This window comes from Acomys minous (assembly GCF_964271855.1).
Source record: "Acomys minous genome assembly, chromosome: 3".
NCBI lineage: Eukaryota > Metazoa > Chordata > Mammalia > Rodentia > Muridae > Acomys > Acomys minous.
This window is the reverse complement of record NC_140485.1, coordinates 70,417,088-70,430,140: the sequence shown is the minus strand read 5'-3', so window position 1 is coordinate 70,430,140 and position 13,053 is coordinate 70,417,088. Positions and strand designations below refer to the sequence as shown.

The 13,053-nt window shown below is 50.7% G+C and overlaps 1 protein-coding gene and 1 long non-coding RNA gene across 6 annotated transcripts; one reads left to right on the top strand and one right to left on the bottom strand.

The window, feature by feature from the left end:
- The first annotated feature begins 503 nt into the window (after positions 1 to 503).
- WFDC2 (WAP four-disulfide core domain 2) lies at positions 504 to 6,353 on the top strand. Of its 5 annotated transcripts, none has more exons than XM_084777957.1 (5): positions 504 to 657; positions 1,151 to 1,294; positions 1,954 to 2,073; positions 3,679 to 3,825; positions 6,187 to 6,353. In XM_084777957.1, the coding sequence occupies exons 1-4, from the start codon at positions 582 to 584 to the stop codon at positions 3,822 to 3,824; spliced, it is 486 nt and encodes a 161-aa protein (XP_084634083.1). In that variant the 5' UTR covers positions 504 to 581; the 3' UTR covers position 3,825; positions 6,187 to 6,353. The 5 variants fall into 5 exon arrangements, with proteins under 5 accessions (XP_084634083.1, XP_084634082.1, XP_084634081.1 ...); XM_084777956.1 differs by having other exon boundaries at positions 1,954 to 2,082; XM_084777955.1 differs by having other exon boundaries at positions 1,939 to 2,073.
- A 1,176-nt stretch (positions 6,354 to 7,529) lies between these two features.
- On the bottom strand, positions 7,530 to 10,617 carry LOC311595338. Its single transcript, XR_014778406.1, has 2 exons — positions 10,077 to 10,617; positions 7,530 to 7,826 (listed from the first exon to the last, which is right to left on the bottom strand). It is a non-coding gene; the product is annotated as an uncharacterized lncRNA (long non-coding RNA).
- Between the last annotated feature and the right edge of the window lie 2,436 nt (positions 10,618 to 13,053).

Below are 13,053 nucleotides of genomic sequence, written 5' to 3'. Positions count from 1 at the left end.
GGGAGGAGGCAGAAAGATGTGCCTGAAAGGGCTGGAAATTGCTCGGGTGTTCTCCTTCGTGGACTTGTTCCTTGTGAGATGGGTTCCTTTGTTAACGACTGTGATATCTATAGCCTCCGACTAATGCCTGAACACGGCGGTGGCGGCGGCTCGCCGATCCATCTGGCCCCAAGTCTCACCACTTAATCTCCTGCAGCCCCCCTGCAGCCTTGTCATTTCCTCCTTAACCCTGGCCTCCAGGCGTTCCCGGAAGAACCCCAGACTCTTTAAAAATGAGCCCAGGACCCTGCTACCACCCTGCCTTGCCCTCGGCCCCTAAAAAGGTAGTAAGAGAGGGAGGGGTGGACAAGTGTCCGGCTGCAGTTGGCTTGGAAGCTGTCTCGGGTTCCTGGTTCCCACCAGAGCCAAGAGTGACACCTGATCCCGGGGGATTGTGAAATGGCATGAGGTGGCAGGGAGCCCGCGCTGCCCCGCTGTTGCTTCCTACCCGCCTCCTCCTGCACCTCTGGCTCGGCCCCGCCCCCTCCCCCTGCGCGAGTGGTTAAATCCCCCCCACCCAGGCTGCAACTCACACCTGCACCATGCCTGCTAGTCGCCTCGGCAAGTGGGCCGCAGGCCTGCTGGGGCTGCAGCTGTTTATCCTTCTCTCAGCCACAGGTGAGTGCAGGCGGGAGTGCGGTGCCCAGAAGGAAGTCTCAGAAGTTGCGGTTCTGGGACGAAAGTGAGGAGGCCAGTGAAATTTTAAACTTTGCAACGCTGGGGCCTACAGCTAGTGATCCTTCAAGCTTAGGATTTAGAGTACATTGTACTGGAGGTGGACAGACCAATGAAGGCTTAAAGTTGGAGGGGCGGAGGCTCTTACTGTGATAAAAGCAGAGACCCGGGCAAGAGGAGCCGGAAGGTCCTTGGATGACCGAGAGAAACTTTAAGGCACAGGCTCAAGTCCAGCGAAGACTGGGTGCGCTGAAGCCAAGTATCAGGGAGCTCCAAAGTGTCAGAGACCCCTGGCCCTGGGGATGGGGCCTTCTGGGGCCAGAGACTCAGAAGTCCTTGGATTTGAAATTTGGGCATCTTGGAGCAGGGGGTGGGTATCCCTTTGGAGCTGGGCTCAGTTCTCCCTTACAATTCTCTGCTCCCTCCCAATGCCAAGGCACCGGAGCAGAGAAACCCGGCGTGTGTCCGCAGCTCCAAGAGACTGCGGAGTGTGTGAAAGAGTGTGCCTCAGACGACCAGTGTGAGGACGACCACAAGTGCTGCCAAGCCGGCTGCAGCTTTGTCTGCTCCACGCCTAATGGTAACCCCACAGCGACCTGGCGCGCGGGGGGGGGGGGGGCGGGGGGAATGGGCGGGGCCGCCCAGGGCTGTGCGAGGCGGGAGCGCCCGGGTTCGGGGAAGAAGGGCAGGCATCCCAGACCCAGGGACCCCGGAGAAGGTTGAAGCGGTGGAAACTCGATCTACTTGTGCCCTTCCTTGTCAGGCCTGGGGTGGATGTAGGGGACAAAGGCGTCACTGAGGCGCGGCCCGGGGGCGTGGGGAGGAGGTCCCACCCCGCCACCCCCACCCCATTCCTGGCTGAGCTCGATTCTCTGGTGCATGACGGGCTTCCGGGCACTCACAGCCAGACTTTGTTCCGGGATTCAGGCATAGTGGCTTCCTAGGCTTCCTAGGCTGGGGACAGTGGACAATCTCTGGGTGGCGGCAGGGCTAGGACTCGAGCCTTGGGGACCACTTGCCTCCGGAGTCCCTACCGCAGTACCTTCCACTGTCTGGCCTGACAAGACTCAGATTTGTCCTTGGGTAGTAAAGAACTTTGCCACATGCTACGTCTGTGGAAGTGAGCAGCCAAAAAGAAATATTCTTGCACAAAGTCACACCGCCATCCCGTGGCTGGCCCAGGATCCGTTTCTACTTTTGGCATTTACTGGCTTACCCCCATAGCTTTAAAACGTTCAGGACTGAGCGAGGGAGAGCTTTCAGGAGAGCTTTGGACGACTCCATCAGCCGACCCTGCCTTTACTATTTCATTATCGGGAAGTCAAGTCTCCACGAAGCCACCACTGACCAGCGAAGAAGGTGACCGAGGTGTGGAATCTAAGCTTCTCATTTTCAAGAGGGAAAAGCTGAGGCTAGGGGATAGGAGCAAGACAGGAACTCAAACACAGGTTTGACTAATTTCTAGTCTTTATGGTGAATACAGCCTCTACTCCCCATTTTCTCTTTACTATTTCCCTCAGAGATGCAAAGAAGAGGCTGGAGGCATTTATGCTTAGGAGCCCTAAGGTGCTATGATCACCTTAGGATGTGGAAGATGGGGGGACCACATGGCCCTGGCAGGGGGTGGGGGGTGGACAGCTTTTGAGTGTGAGGTGCTATGGATGGGCCTGGAAAAAGAAGACCAGGAAAGATCGAGATGAGCAAATTGGTGCAACAAACTCTGTCAGGAGGATGAAGATACTGTGTCCTTATGTCAGATGGACAGGTCAGATGGCCTCTGGAGCCAGGGAGGAGCCTGGAGGTTTGAATCCTAGCCCTGCCATTTCCTAAGCGCGTGAACCTGAGCAACTTGTCTCTCTGAACCTCTGCCTGCTCCTCTACAAAGTGGGTGTGATCATCTCAATCTGTAAGAATGGGGCGGGTGTGTGTGTGTGTGTGTGTTAAATGTAGTGGTACTCAGGCTGTCCTTGGTGAATGGACATTCTGTACAAGGTAGCTTGGGTACTCAACCCTCTCCTGATGATAACTCGTTTTGTCTCAGGGCAGCTGCCAAGAGCCCCTGTCCTGGCAAAGCCAGGACGCTGGCAACCTCCGCTCTTGTGGTCCCTTACCCACCTCACTGTCTGCATCTTACCTTTCACGGGGCATAGCTCCTGCCTGGCACTTCTACTGAATGGAACATGGTGTCGGGTGTGTGGGGGTGGGGGTGGTTTTGGAGTATGTATGGAGGGGACATGGCACTGAGTGATCACAACTGGCAGGGAGCCTAGGTGCAGAGAACGAGTGTCCCCTCTCACAGGGGCACTGCACTTTACAGCTTACGAAGTAGCAAAGAGCCTAGTGGCAAGTGAATACGCCCTGGAGCCAGCTCTCTGGTGGTTCAAATCCTCTTTGAGTCCTGCACGGCCTTAGCCAAAGTACTTAACTCCATACTGCCTTAGTTTCTTCCTCTGAAATGCAAGGACATATTAGCGGGAACCATTCACCTCTTTTCAGAGTCTTGTGAGGATTGGATGAGCTGTGCCTACACAATGCCTGGCTCCCGGCAGGGCCTAATTAGGTGTTAGTGTTTCTAGTTAGTCACGGTTACCCAGCAGTTTGATTTTTCAGAGTGGTATGGGAGGAGTGTTAATTGCTTTTGTAACAACCCCCCCCCCAATGTAGTGACAGAGATTCCGTGTGACATCTAAAGACTGGGGCTCTGAGAGATTTGGGCTCCAGGCCACAAAAGGTAGAAAATGGCAGAGCTGGGAGTCAAACTGAGGTCCTGAGATTTCAAAGCCATCTCGGAGTAAGGAAGCATATAATCTCCCCAGAACCCCCTGAGGGCAGCCCAGGTTCCCACAATCAACTCAAGCAGGCAGCTCTGCTGTTGATGAGCCAGATTCAGGGCAGTGTGCAGCCACGCTTTGCTGGTTGTCTGTTCTCTCAGCTTACCGCCCCTTACCCCATTGTCTACCCCAGAGAAGGAGGGCACCTGCCCCAGTGTGGACTTGCCCAAGCTCGGCCTCTGCGAGGACCAGTGCAAAGTGGACCGCCAGTGTCCTGACAACAAGAAATGCTGTCGAAACGGTTGCGGGAAGATGACCTGTACCACACCCAAATTCTGAGGTAGGTGGGAGCAGGAGAGAAAGGTTCAGAGATGCGTAGGTAGGAGGGTACTTACAGCAAGTTGAAAAGAAAGAAGTTGGTAAAGACAGTGATGGCACATCTGTGTGTAGATTCACTTTCATTAATGCTTATCTACAATATGTGGATGGCCTGTGAGCTAGCAAATTGGATAAGAGGCTGGGTAGTGGGGTTAATTGTCTAGAGGAGAAACAAACAAGCCTATTTTGTAGCATGTCACAAGGAGGCACATGTGGGACAGAGAGAGCAAGAGGGAAATGATCCTGGGGGAGAAGGCAGGGGTCATTACTGTAACTTCTACATGGGACAGTGAGTGAAGAAAGACCTCACCGAGATGGTGCTAGGTGAGAGAAGGAACGAGGGCACGTCTAGAAGAGGTAGCAGCAATGTGAAGGCAAGAACATTGCTGAGGCATTTAAGGAAGAGCCTGAAGGCTGAGGAGAAATATGAAGGGAGGTCAAAGGTATATGAGCCCCGAGACAGCCCATGTGAGGGCCGTAGGGTCATAGTCTTTGACCCAGAGGTGTGTTCTCAGAATCTTGCCCTGACCCTTTCAAAGGCCTCTTCTACAATGTGCTGCGCTGCGGCTAGATTAGAGAGGGCAGGAAAAGAGCCATAGACTCACCTATGAGTGGACAGATGAAAGGACCCTCACCAGGATGGAGGCAGGGGAGAGTGGTGGCCAGTTCACCAGCTCATGAAGAAGAAAGGTGGGGTTTGTTGATAAGTGTCTGATAGGAACTTAGTAAGTCAGGAAAGGGGAGGGGCAATGTCTGTAGGGGAGGAGACAGTGGCCAGTGGGGTTGAGGAGAAGGTATCTTTTTGCATGTTTACTAGGAGGCAGAGGGTTGGTCTTTATTTACTCCAAAGGCCCATCTTGGTGGACAAATGTGGTGAAGGTCGCTAACTTCAGTTGCATTTATTAGTTGCGTCTGAGACGGGCTAAATATTTACTCTGAGCAAGCCCGGACTAAATTCAGTGCCTTTAGTGCCTCAGGTCTGGAAAGGAGAAATCTGTGGAGTCACCCTTCCCTTTGTATGTGATTAAAAATAAAATACTATTAAGTTGGGACTAGAGAGGTGACCCAGTGGTTAAGAGCGCTTAATGCTCTTGCAGAGGGCAGTGGTTACTTAGTACCCACCTGGTGGCTAACAAACATTATAACTCCAGTTCCAGGGCCTTTGCTGTCCTCTTCTGGCATCCAAGGGCACCGGACACACATGAGGCGTGCATAGATTCAGACAGGAAAAAACACACATACATGTAAAATAAACACTTAATACAGCATTAGATCACACACACAGTAAGTGTTAAAAAAAAAAAAAAGATGAGACTGAGACAGAGACTTGGTTGGACCAGTAGGCGATCCTGCAGTGTGGCTGTTTGAGGTTCTGGGACAGAAAGGTGACCACTCACCTGAGCTTGCACTGCAAGGGTTGGATGACATCACCTGTGGTCACTGCTGGCGGGGTTGGGGGTGGGGGGGTGGGGGAGAACAGATGAGGGAATGTTACCCAGGCTTGAGGGAGGGAGAGTGGAGTAGGGCAGCTGGCGATGGCCTCCCCGGGGAGGGGGGGGTGTGTGACCCTGAGCTGGCACAAAGCATGAGGCGATTGGTGAGATGCATGGATCAGGGCCGAGGGAGCAGGATAAGCAAGAATTTCAGCAAGCCTCCGGTTGCAATCATAGTTTGCTGGTGGAACCCATGTGTGCACACAGAGATAACGGAAGCACGAAGAGACGGGATGTGCCCAAAGTCTCGTGCTTGTTACTTCAAAGTATGCTTTTCAGTGGCTAGGGGAGGACTATAGTCTTGCTAGGACTGTGAGCTCTGCTGTGAGGCCAAATGTCTCTCACCTCCGTTCACCTCTGTGAACGCCAACTGCGTTGGGGCGGGGTCATCGTAAGAAGGGCCACCAGGATTCAGGTTTCAGCTCTGGCCACCACCAGCCTCTTCATCTCCTCGCCCACAATTATTTGATCACAGAATGGGGGATATAGACCATCTATTTGGTCAGTTCAGCCCATCTTGATCTAAGGGATGAAGGCACAGTGGGACCTTTTGGTGGTAGAGGGAGGAGTCTTAGGGAAATGCATATTCATGAGTCTCCGGGGGTGGGGGTGGGGCTACAACAATCCTTTGAGACCACGGTATACCCAAGTAGTTCCTGGGACAGGCTTGAGTTGAAGCGTAAGAGCCTAGAAGCTGCTGGGAAATGCAGCAAAGCCCCCCAGAGGGCTGTGCTTCCCGTGTGTGCAAGTGTGATGGGGGTGGTGGGGGAGCTGGGTGACACTTGCGTCCAGTGTGACAGATGTTGTCATTGGTGCTTTTCTCCCCCCAGCTTCAGCCACCGCAGCCTGAGGGACGGAGAGAGGCTGCTTCTGCTGCCTGTGCGTCTGCCGGTGTTCACCCACAGCTCTTCGTTATCTCTGGCCTTTGCACTTCTTACTGGACCGGCAAAAGCATCTCCCTTTTCCAACCAATAAATTGATCACTTTCAGCAACGGAGCAGCCATAAGACCTGCTCTCCTCTTGCTCTCCCTGGCTTGGGTTAGATGGCCGAGAAAGTATGGGACAACTGGGGCATCCAGGCACAAAATGTAGGGAAAGATTAGTCCTGAAGTCAGGTGTCTCTGCTGGGTTAGCCCGTCTCTGGTGGAGCCTTGCACCAGTCCTGGAAGGCTGGGTATTCACCAATAATGGAGCAAACACCTCTGTAATCACTCAGATTCACCACCGGGTGTGTTGCGTGTCTGTCTGCCAGCCGTGGTGCTGGGAGGCCTCTGCTCATGAAGCTTCCCAGGGTGCTCAGGATAGTTCATACCAACCCAGGAGGCTGTTAGCAAACTGCTTGCTGCACAAGCATGAGTTCGAGTCCCAGCAGCCCTGTACTAAACAATTGAGTGCAGTAGCATGCCTGGGGGTGGGGGCGGGGGTGGGGGCGGAGACAGGTTAATTCCCAGATCTTGGCCAGCTAGTTTAGACACACAACAAGTAAGCACCAGCTTCAGAAAGAGACAACTTGCAGGACTTGGTTCTCTCTTTCTGTCATGTGGGTTTCAGGGACCATGTTCAGGTGGTCAGCCTTGGTGGCAAGCACCCTTACCCACTAAGCCATCGCATTGGCCCTGCCCTGTGGTTTAGAAAGAAGTCCCTGGCTATCTTTCTGCCTGTTTATCCTTGATATAACCGAGCAGACCAGCTCCAAGTCATCCTCCGCTTCCTTAAGAGAGTGATAATTGTTGCTTTAGCAAACCAAAGGACCCTGGGACCAAGGCCCTTCACTTCTCTCCCACTGTGACAAAAACACATGGCTTGACCTTAGAACTGGGTTAAAAACTCCCTATCTTTAAAATTAAAAGTAGTCTTAAAAATTTCAATTTCTCCCCTCCCCATTTCCCCTTTCTTTCTGTTTCTGCTTAGTGTGGAACGCTGGCATAACATCTCTTACATCGAGGGTCATCCCCTTAGTCCTGTATAGGTCCTTTTACTTCCAACTTCACCTCCCTCACTTTGCAGTTTTTATCTTCAGATGGGTGGACCAAGTAATCCATTACTAGTATGAGCGACAGGTCTAAGTTTCCCCAATGTACCCGCACATATGTGCTTCACAAGGAGAGATTTTTAAACAGAGTACCAACATTTGTACAACTTCAGAACTAAAATTGATATCAGGAGAATGTATTCAGAGAAATGCATTTTTTAATTCACACACGAAGAACTCTCGGGAGCCCTTAGGAAGCTTGACTCTGGGGTAGCGCTGTGCTGGCTTCACCAATCAGGTGTTTCTGCGGGGCTTTTCGCAAACTATCTGGCATTGCTTCTTGCTTAGAAAGTTGTTTTCGTTGCCTTCGCAGCCTCCATAGTTAAACTGCTCACACTGGGCAGTGTGGGTGTTATGGTACCATCGTATGTAGACGGCTCGGCATTTGCCTCTGTCCGCAGGAAGATCGCATATCGGCGGCAAGCTTCTCTTGAATACTTGAGGAGGAAGAGTAGTTAAGGAGGCCAGATCCATCCCAGTACCCTCTGCTACTTTTCCCTCTAGTGGAGGTTTCCATGGCTACAAGGTGCAAGGCTGAGGCCATCCCTGACAGCTGCCTCTTCCCACCCAGCCTTATGCATTCCCATAGAAGCCAAGTTTGGGCTTGTGCAAGGAGTGACCTCCCCTCAGGCGAGTTCATGTCCCAGCTCTGCCACCCACTACTGCACGAGGCTGTCAGAGACGTCCCATCTCGAAGTCTCCCAGTTTGTTGTCTGTAACACTGAGGGCCTGAGCACTGTGTCCCCTTCGCCTCCTCAGACTTGAGTCTCTACAGCCAGATCGCGCAGGCTGCTGCCTCCTGTCTCAGTCAGTTCCAGAATGGACAGACTGTAGGGAAAGGGTGAGCCTCGGATCTGAGAGCAGGGTTTCAAGCCTGACTCACTCATTCACCAGCTGTACAACTGTGAACAAAGGACCTCTTTCTTCTGCATTGAGTTTTCTTGGCCGTAAAACGAAGTCCATTGCTCACTATTTTGGGCTGAGAGTTTAAAGACAACTAATAAGGGCCGAGGGAGGCGAAACGTGCTTTTAATGTCAGCATGCAGGAGAGGCAGAGGCAGGCATGTCTCTGTGGGTTGGGGGCTGGCCTAGTATACATAGAGAGTTCCAGGCCAGGCAGGGCTATGCAGCGAGACCCAGCTCAACAAAACATAACCACCACCATCACAACGAACAGGGAACAAAACCAAACAAGCAACCAGTAAAAAGCACCAATACATCCAACAGCTCGAAAGTCAGCAGATAATGATGAGCTGCCCCTAAGTAGCCTCCCCTCCCCAAACAAGGAAAGCAAGCAACACAAGCCTTGCCTACTGACCACATAGGCCTGCCTGCCTCTCTGTTCTCAAATACACTCAGCTAGGAGACAGTAACCAGGAGGTCCTCCAAGGGATGCAAGACGCTTCTCTGTATTTGTCGCTCTGTGAGTGTTCTTATCTTTGCAATTACTGTTTTGTATATGTATGCCCATGTGTGTACATGTGGTGTGGAGGCCAAATGGCAAGCTTAGGTGTTGGTTTTTCAGGCTCTTTTCTTTTCTCTTTTGAGTCAGAGTTCCTCACTAGCCTGAGGCTCAGCAAATAGTCTGGGCTGTCTGGACAGTGAGCCCCCTCTCTCTGCCTCCCCAGCTCTGAGACCACAAGCATGACGTCATGCCTGGCCTTTTTCTTTTCTTTTCCTTTCTTTTTTTTTTTCTTTTTCTTGTTCTTTTCTGTTCTTTCTGTCCTTCCTTCCCTCCCCTTTCTTCTTCTGGAGAGGAAACTCAGACCTTTATGCCTCAAGGAAAGCACTTTATAGAATGATTTGTCTTCTTAGTCCCTGCAATTACTCTTTTTGTTGTTGTTGTTGTTTTGTTTTGTTTTTCAAGACAAGGTTTCTCTGTATAGCTTTGGCTGTTCTGGGCTCACTTTGTATACCAGGCTGGCCTTGAACTCACAGTGCCTCTGCCTCCCAAGTGCTGGGATTAAAGGTATTCGACACCACCACCCGGCCTTGCAATTACTCTTTATAATAACTTTGGGGTGAGTGGAAGATGCCATGGGCCTCACGTGTGCCTGGCAAGTGCGCTACTGCTGCACTGCATCCCTGAGTCTGTTTGCTGCAGCTATCATGACTAATGATGCTACTGAAGGAACTAAAGCCAGGGAGATGAAGCACCTAGCCTAATGCCAGGAAGTGGGGACCAAGACACAAAGCCAAGCACAGTCCAGTGCAAAGGTCTGCACGTTCTCGACCTGTCCTTTTTATTGTAGAGTGAACAGCGGGTAAAAGCACCAGTGGTGGAGAAGAGCCTAGGCAGGGAAAGGGTTAGGTGCTCTGCTGTCTGTGCACTGCAAGGCTGATGCTGGTACAAAGGGATAATGGGAAAAAGCTAAATAGCTTATCCAGTCAAGATGGAAACGGAGGCACGCGGGCATAGGAGAGAGGCAGGTGTGTGTGTGTGTATGTGTGTGTGTGTGTGCGCACTCTGAGCTCGACCAAAGTGTTTCCTGAGAAGCTACTGAGAGCTGCTACACTAATACATTTCTACACATAAGATTTGATCTGTAAGGCAGACACAACCACTGCTATCTTTGAGAGGAAGAAACCGGCACTCTGAGAGACCCCCAAAACAACACTCCCCCAACCAGGCCTCCACTTGAATCCTCATCTACTTTGAGACCCCTTCTCTCTCGTTTTATACCAACCTCTTCCTGGTCCTGAGCAAAGCTCTTGGCAGAAGGTGAGCATCAGGAGAGATAAGAAGGAAGCCTGGAGCTGCATGGTGGTGGCCAGCAGTGGTCCAGGCCAGGGCTGCTTTAGGGAGAAAAGGCACGAGAAGGGAGGAGTTGACCCTGAATCCTGTCCTGCCCCTAACTGCTGCTGCTCACGGGACTGGCTGCTCCTGGAACGGAGAGTCCCCAGCAAAGTACAGTTTGGTCTCTCTTCCTGGACGTATCTGATCTGGCCTCTAAAGCCAGTGTGCCACCATTTCAGTATTAAAAACCCCTTCCACAAGAATGGCACAGCAGTTGCTATCAGCTGTAAGCTTTTGGGTTTCCAGGCACCACACAAAATAAACTTGACACGCGGTTTGTCTATGAAGTTTACACAGGAACCCCCTGCTATGATTTGGACATGGCGTGAGTGTGTCAACAAGGGCCCCACGCCCTGGAAACTTGGTTCCCAAGGTGGTAGTGTATAGAGATGGTCAGATCTTCAGCAGATACAACCTAGTGCAAGGTACTCAGCTCACAGAGGTGCTGTTCTTGAAAGGGACTAATGTTATTCTCATGAGAACCCGGTTAGCTCCCCTGAGAGTGAGTTGGTATGGAGCTGGAGAGGTGGCTTAGTAGTTAAGAACATAAACTTTAAAAAAAAAAGTTTTTATTTTATGTGAGTGAGTGTTTTTCCTGAATCTATGTCTACATCACATGCTTTCCTGGTACCCAAAGAAGGCAGAGGCAAGTACTGGATGCCCTAGGGCTGGAGTCACAGATGGTTTGGGCTGCCATGTGGGTGCTGAGAATTGAACCCAGATCCTCTGGAAGAGCAGCCTGTACTCTTTTGTTTTTTGTTTTTGTTTTTTGAGACTGGGTTTCTCTGTGTAGCGTTGGCTGTCCTAGACTCGCTTTGTAGACTAGGCTGGCCTCAAACTCACAACGATCCACCTGCTGGGCTGAAAGGTGTGCACCACCACACCCAGCCAAAGTCTGTGTGTGTGTGTGTATGTATGTATGTATGTATGTATGTATGTATGTATGTATGAATGATGTATACAGTATTCTGCCTGCATGTATGCCTGCAGGCCAGAAGAGGGCACCAGATCTCATTATAGATGGTTGTGAGCCACCCTGTGGTTGTTGGGAATTGAACTCAGGACCTCTGGAAGAGCAGCTGGTGCTCTTAACCTCTGAGCCATCTCTCCAGCCTGCAGCCAGTGCTCTTAACCACTGAGTCATCTCTCTTGAGTCCCATGAGTGTATACTGTTCTTGTAGAGGACTTGACTTGGATTCTTAGCATCCAATTTGGGTAGCTCACACCTCCTGTAACCCCAGCTCCAAAAAAATCCAACATGTCTGGCCTCTGTGGGCACCTGTGCACATGGGCACAACCCCTCCCCCTATATACATACAGTGAGCCAGAAGACGAGAAGAGGGCACCATGTGGTTGCTGGGAATTGAACTCAGGACCATTGGAACAACAGCCAGTGCTCTTAACCTCTGAGCCATCTCTCTAGCCCCCATGCCAGTCATTTATTTAAGAGACACTTCTCAAGTCTCTTTCACTGGGCTGACTGTACTGTCAGGTGCTGCTTCCTCATCTGGGTACTTGCAGGGTATTATGGGAACAACACACACTTGGTCTAGAAGTCAGAGGTGGTCAGCTGGTTGGAGAAGGAGCAGATGCGGTGTATTTAAGCAGAAATAAGAAAAGCTCCGTATAAAAACAAGGCGTGGTTTATGCTTGCAAGGCCTGGTACTGGGAAGCTGGGGAGGAAGATCACACGTTTCAAGGTCACCTTTGGCTAAATAGTGAGTTCAAGATGGGCCTGGTTTATATGAAACCCTGTTTAAAAAAATAAAGAAGAAAGGTCCTCAACCCTCAACATGTTTATTTTTTAAAATAGGTGTGTTCTTTTATAAATAGACTTATCTTGTTATTTTTATTTTTATTTTATTTATTTAATTTATTTATTTATTTATTTATTTTTTGGTTTTTCGAGACAGGGTCTTTCTGTGTTAGCCTTGGCTGTCCTGGACTCGCTTTGTAGACCAGGCTGGCCTTGAACTCACAGCGATCCGCCTGCCTCTGCCTCCCGAGTGCTGGGATTAAAGGCGTGTGCCACCACGCCCGGCAATTATTTTTAATTTGTGTATATGCACGTGTTACGGGGGACATGTGCACGTGAGTGTGGGTGCCTGTGGAGGCCTTGGCTCTTCTGAGCTAAAGTGATGGTTGGCTGTGAGAATCCAAAATGGGCGCTGGAAGGCCAACTCAGGCCCTGTGCAAGAGCCGTGCATGCTCTTAACTGTCCAGGGTAGTGGTGGCGCACACCTTTATTCCTAGCACTTGGGAGGCAGAAGGAGGCGGATCGATGTGAGTTCAAGGCCAGCCTAGTCTACAGAGGGAGTTCCAGGACAGCAAGACTGTTCCACAGAGAAACCTTGTCCTCCAAAAAAAAAAAAAAACAAAAAACAAACCAAAAACAACAACAACAACAACAACAACAACAAGTCATTCCTACATCTATAGATTTTTATCCATACATTAGCCCATCCTTTCATTTATTCGTTAGTTTGTTTACTGCAACAGTGTCTCTTTAGATAGCCCTGGCTGCTGCAGAGCTCCCTCTGTAGGTTCTTCAGAGCAAAACTTAATAGAAAGAATCAGGAATGAGCCAAAATAGAAAACGTGATGACTTCAAAGTAATATGCACTTCATACTTTTAGTGCAGGATGTGGTGCTGGGTGCCAACAGTCGCAGCACTCAGTGGGTAGTGCTTGAGACCAGCTCCAGCACACAGGGAAAACCAAGGCAGGTGGCTGGATTTCTCTATATACTTTGTTATTTAGCAGCAGGAGTCTTAGTCAGCTGAGCTGGGTGATGAGCAATAAAGCATTGTAAAAGGGAAAAGGGAAAACCTCAGTTCCTTTTGACCTGATGGTTTAGCAGTGAACAGC

Coding starts and splice junctions, on each gene's coding strand:
- WFDC2 (XM_084777954.1), top strand. CDS start 582: ATGCCTGCTAGTCGCCTCGGCAAGTGGGCCGCAGGCCTGCTGGGGCTG. Junction 658..1,150: donor TATCCTTCTCTCAGCCACAG/GTGAGTGCAGGC, acceptor CCCAATGCCAAG/GCACCGGAGCAGAGAAACCC. Junction 2,083..3,678: donor CAGCGAAGAAGGTGACCGAG/GTGTGGAATCTA, acceptor TGTCTACCCCAG/AGAAGGAGGGCACCTGCCCC.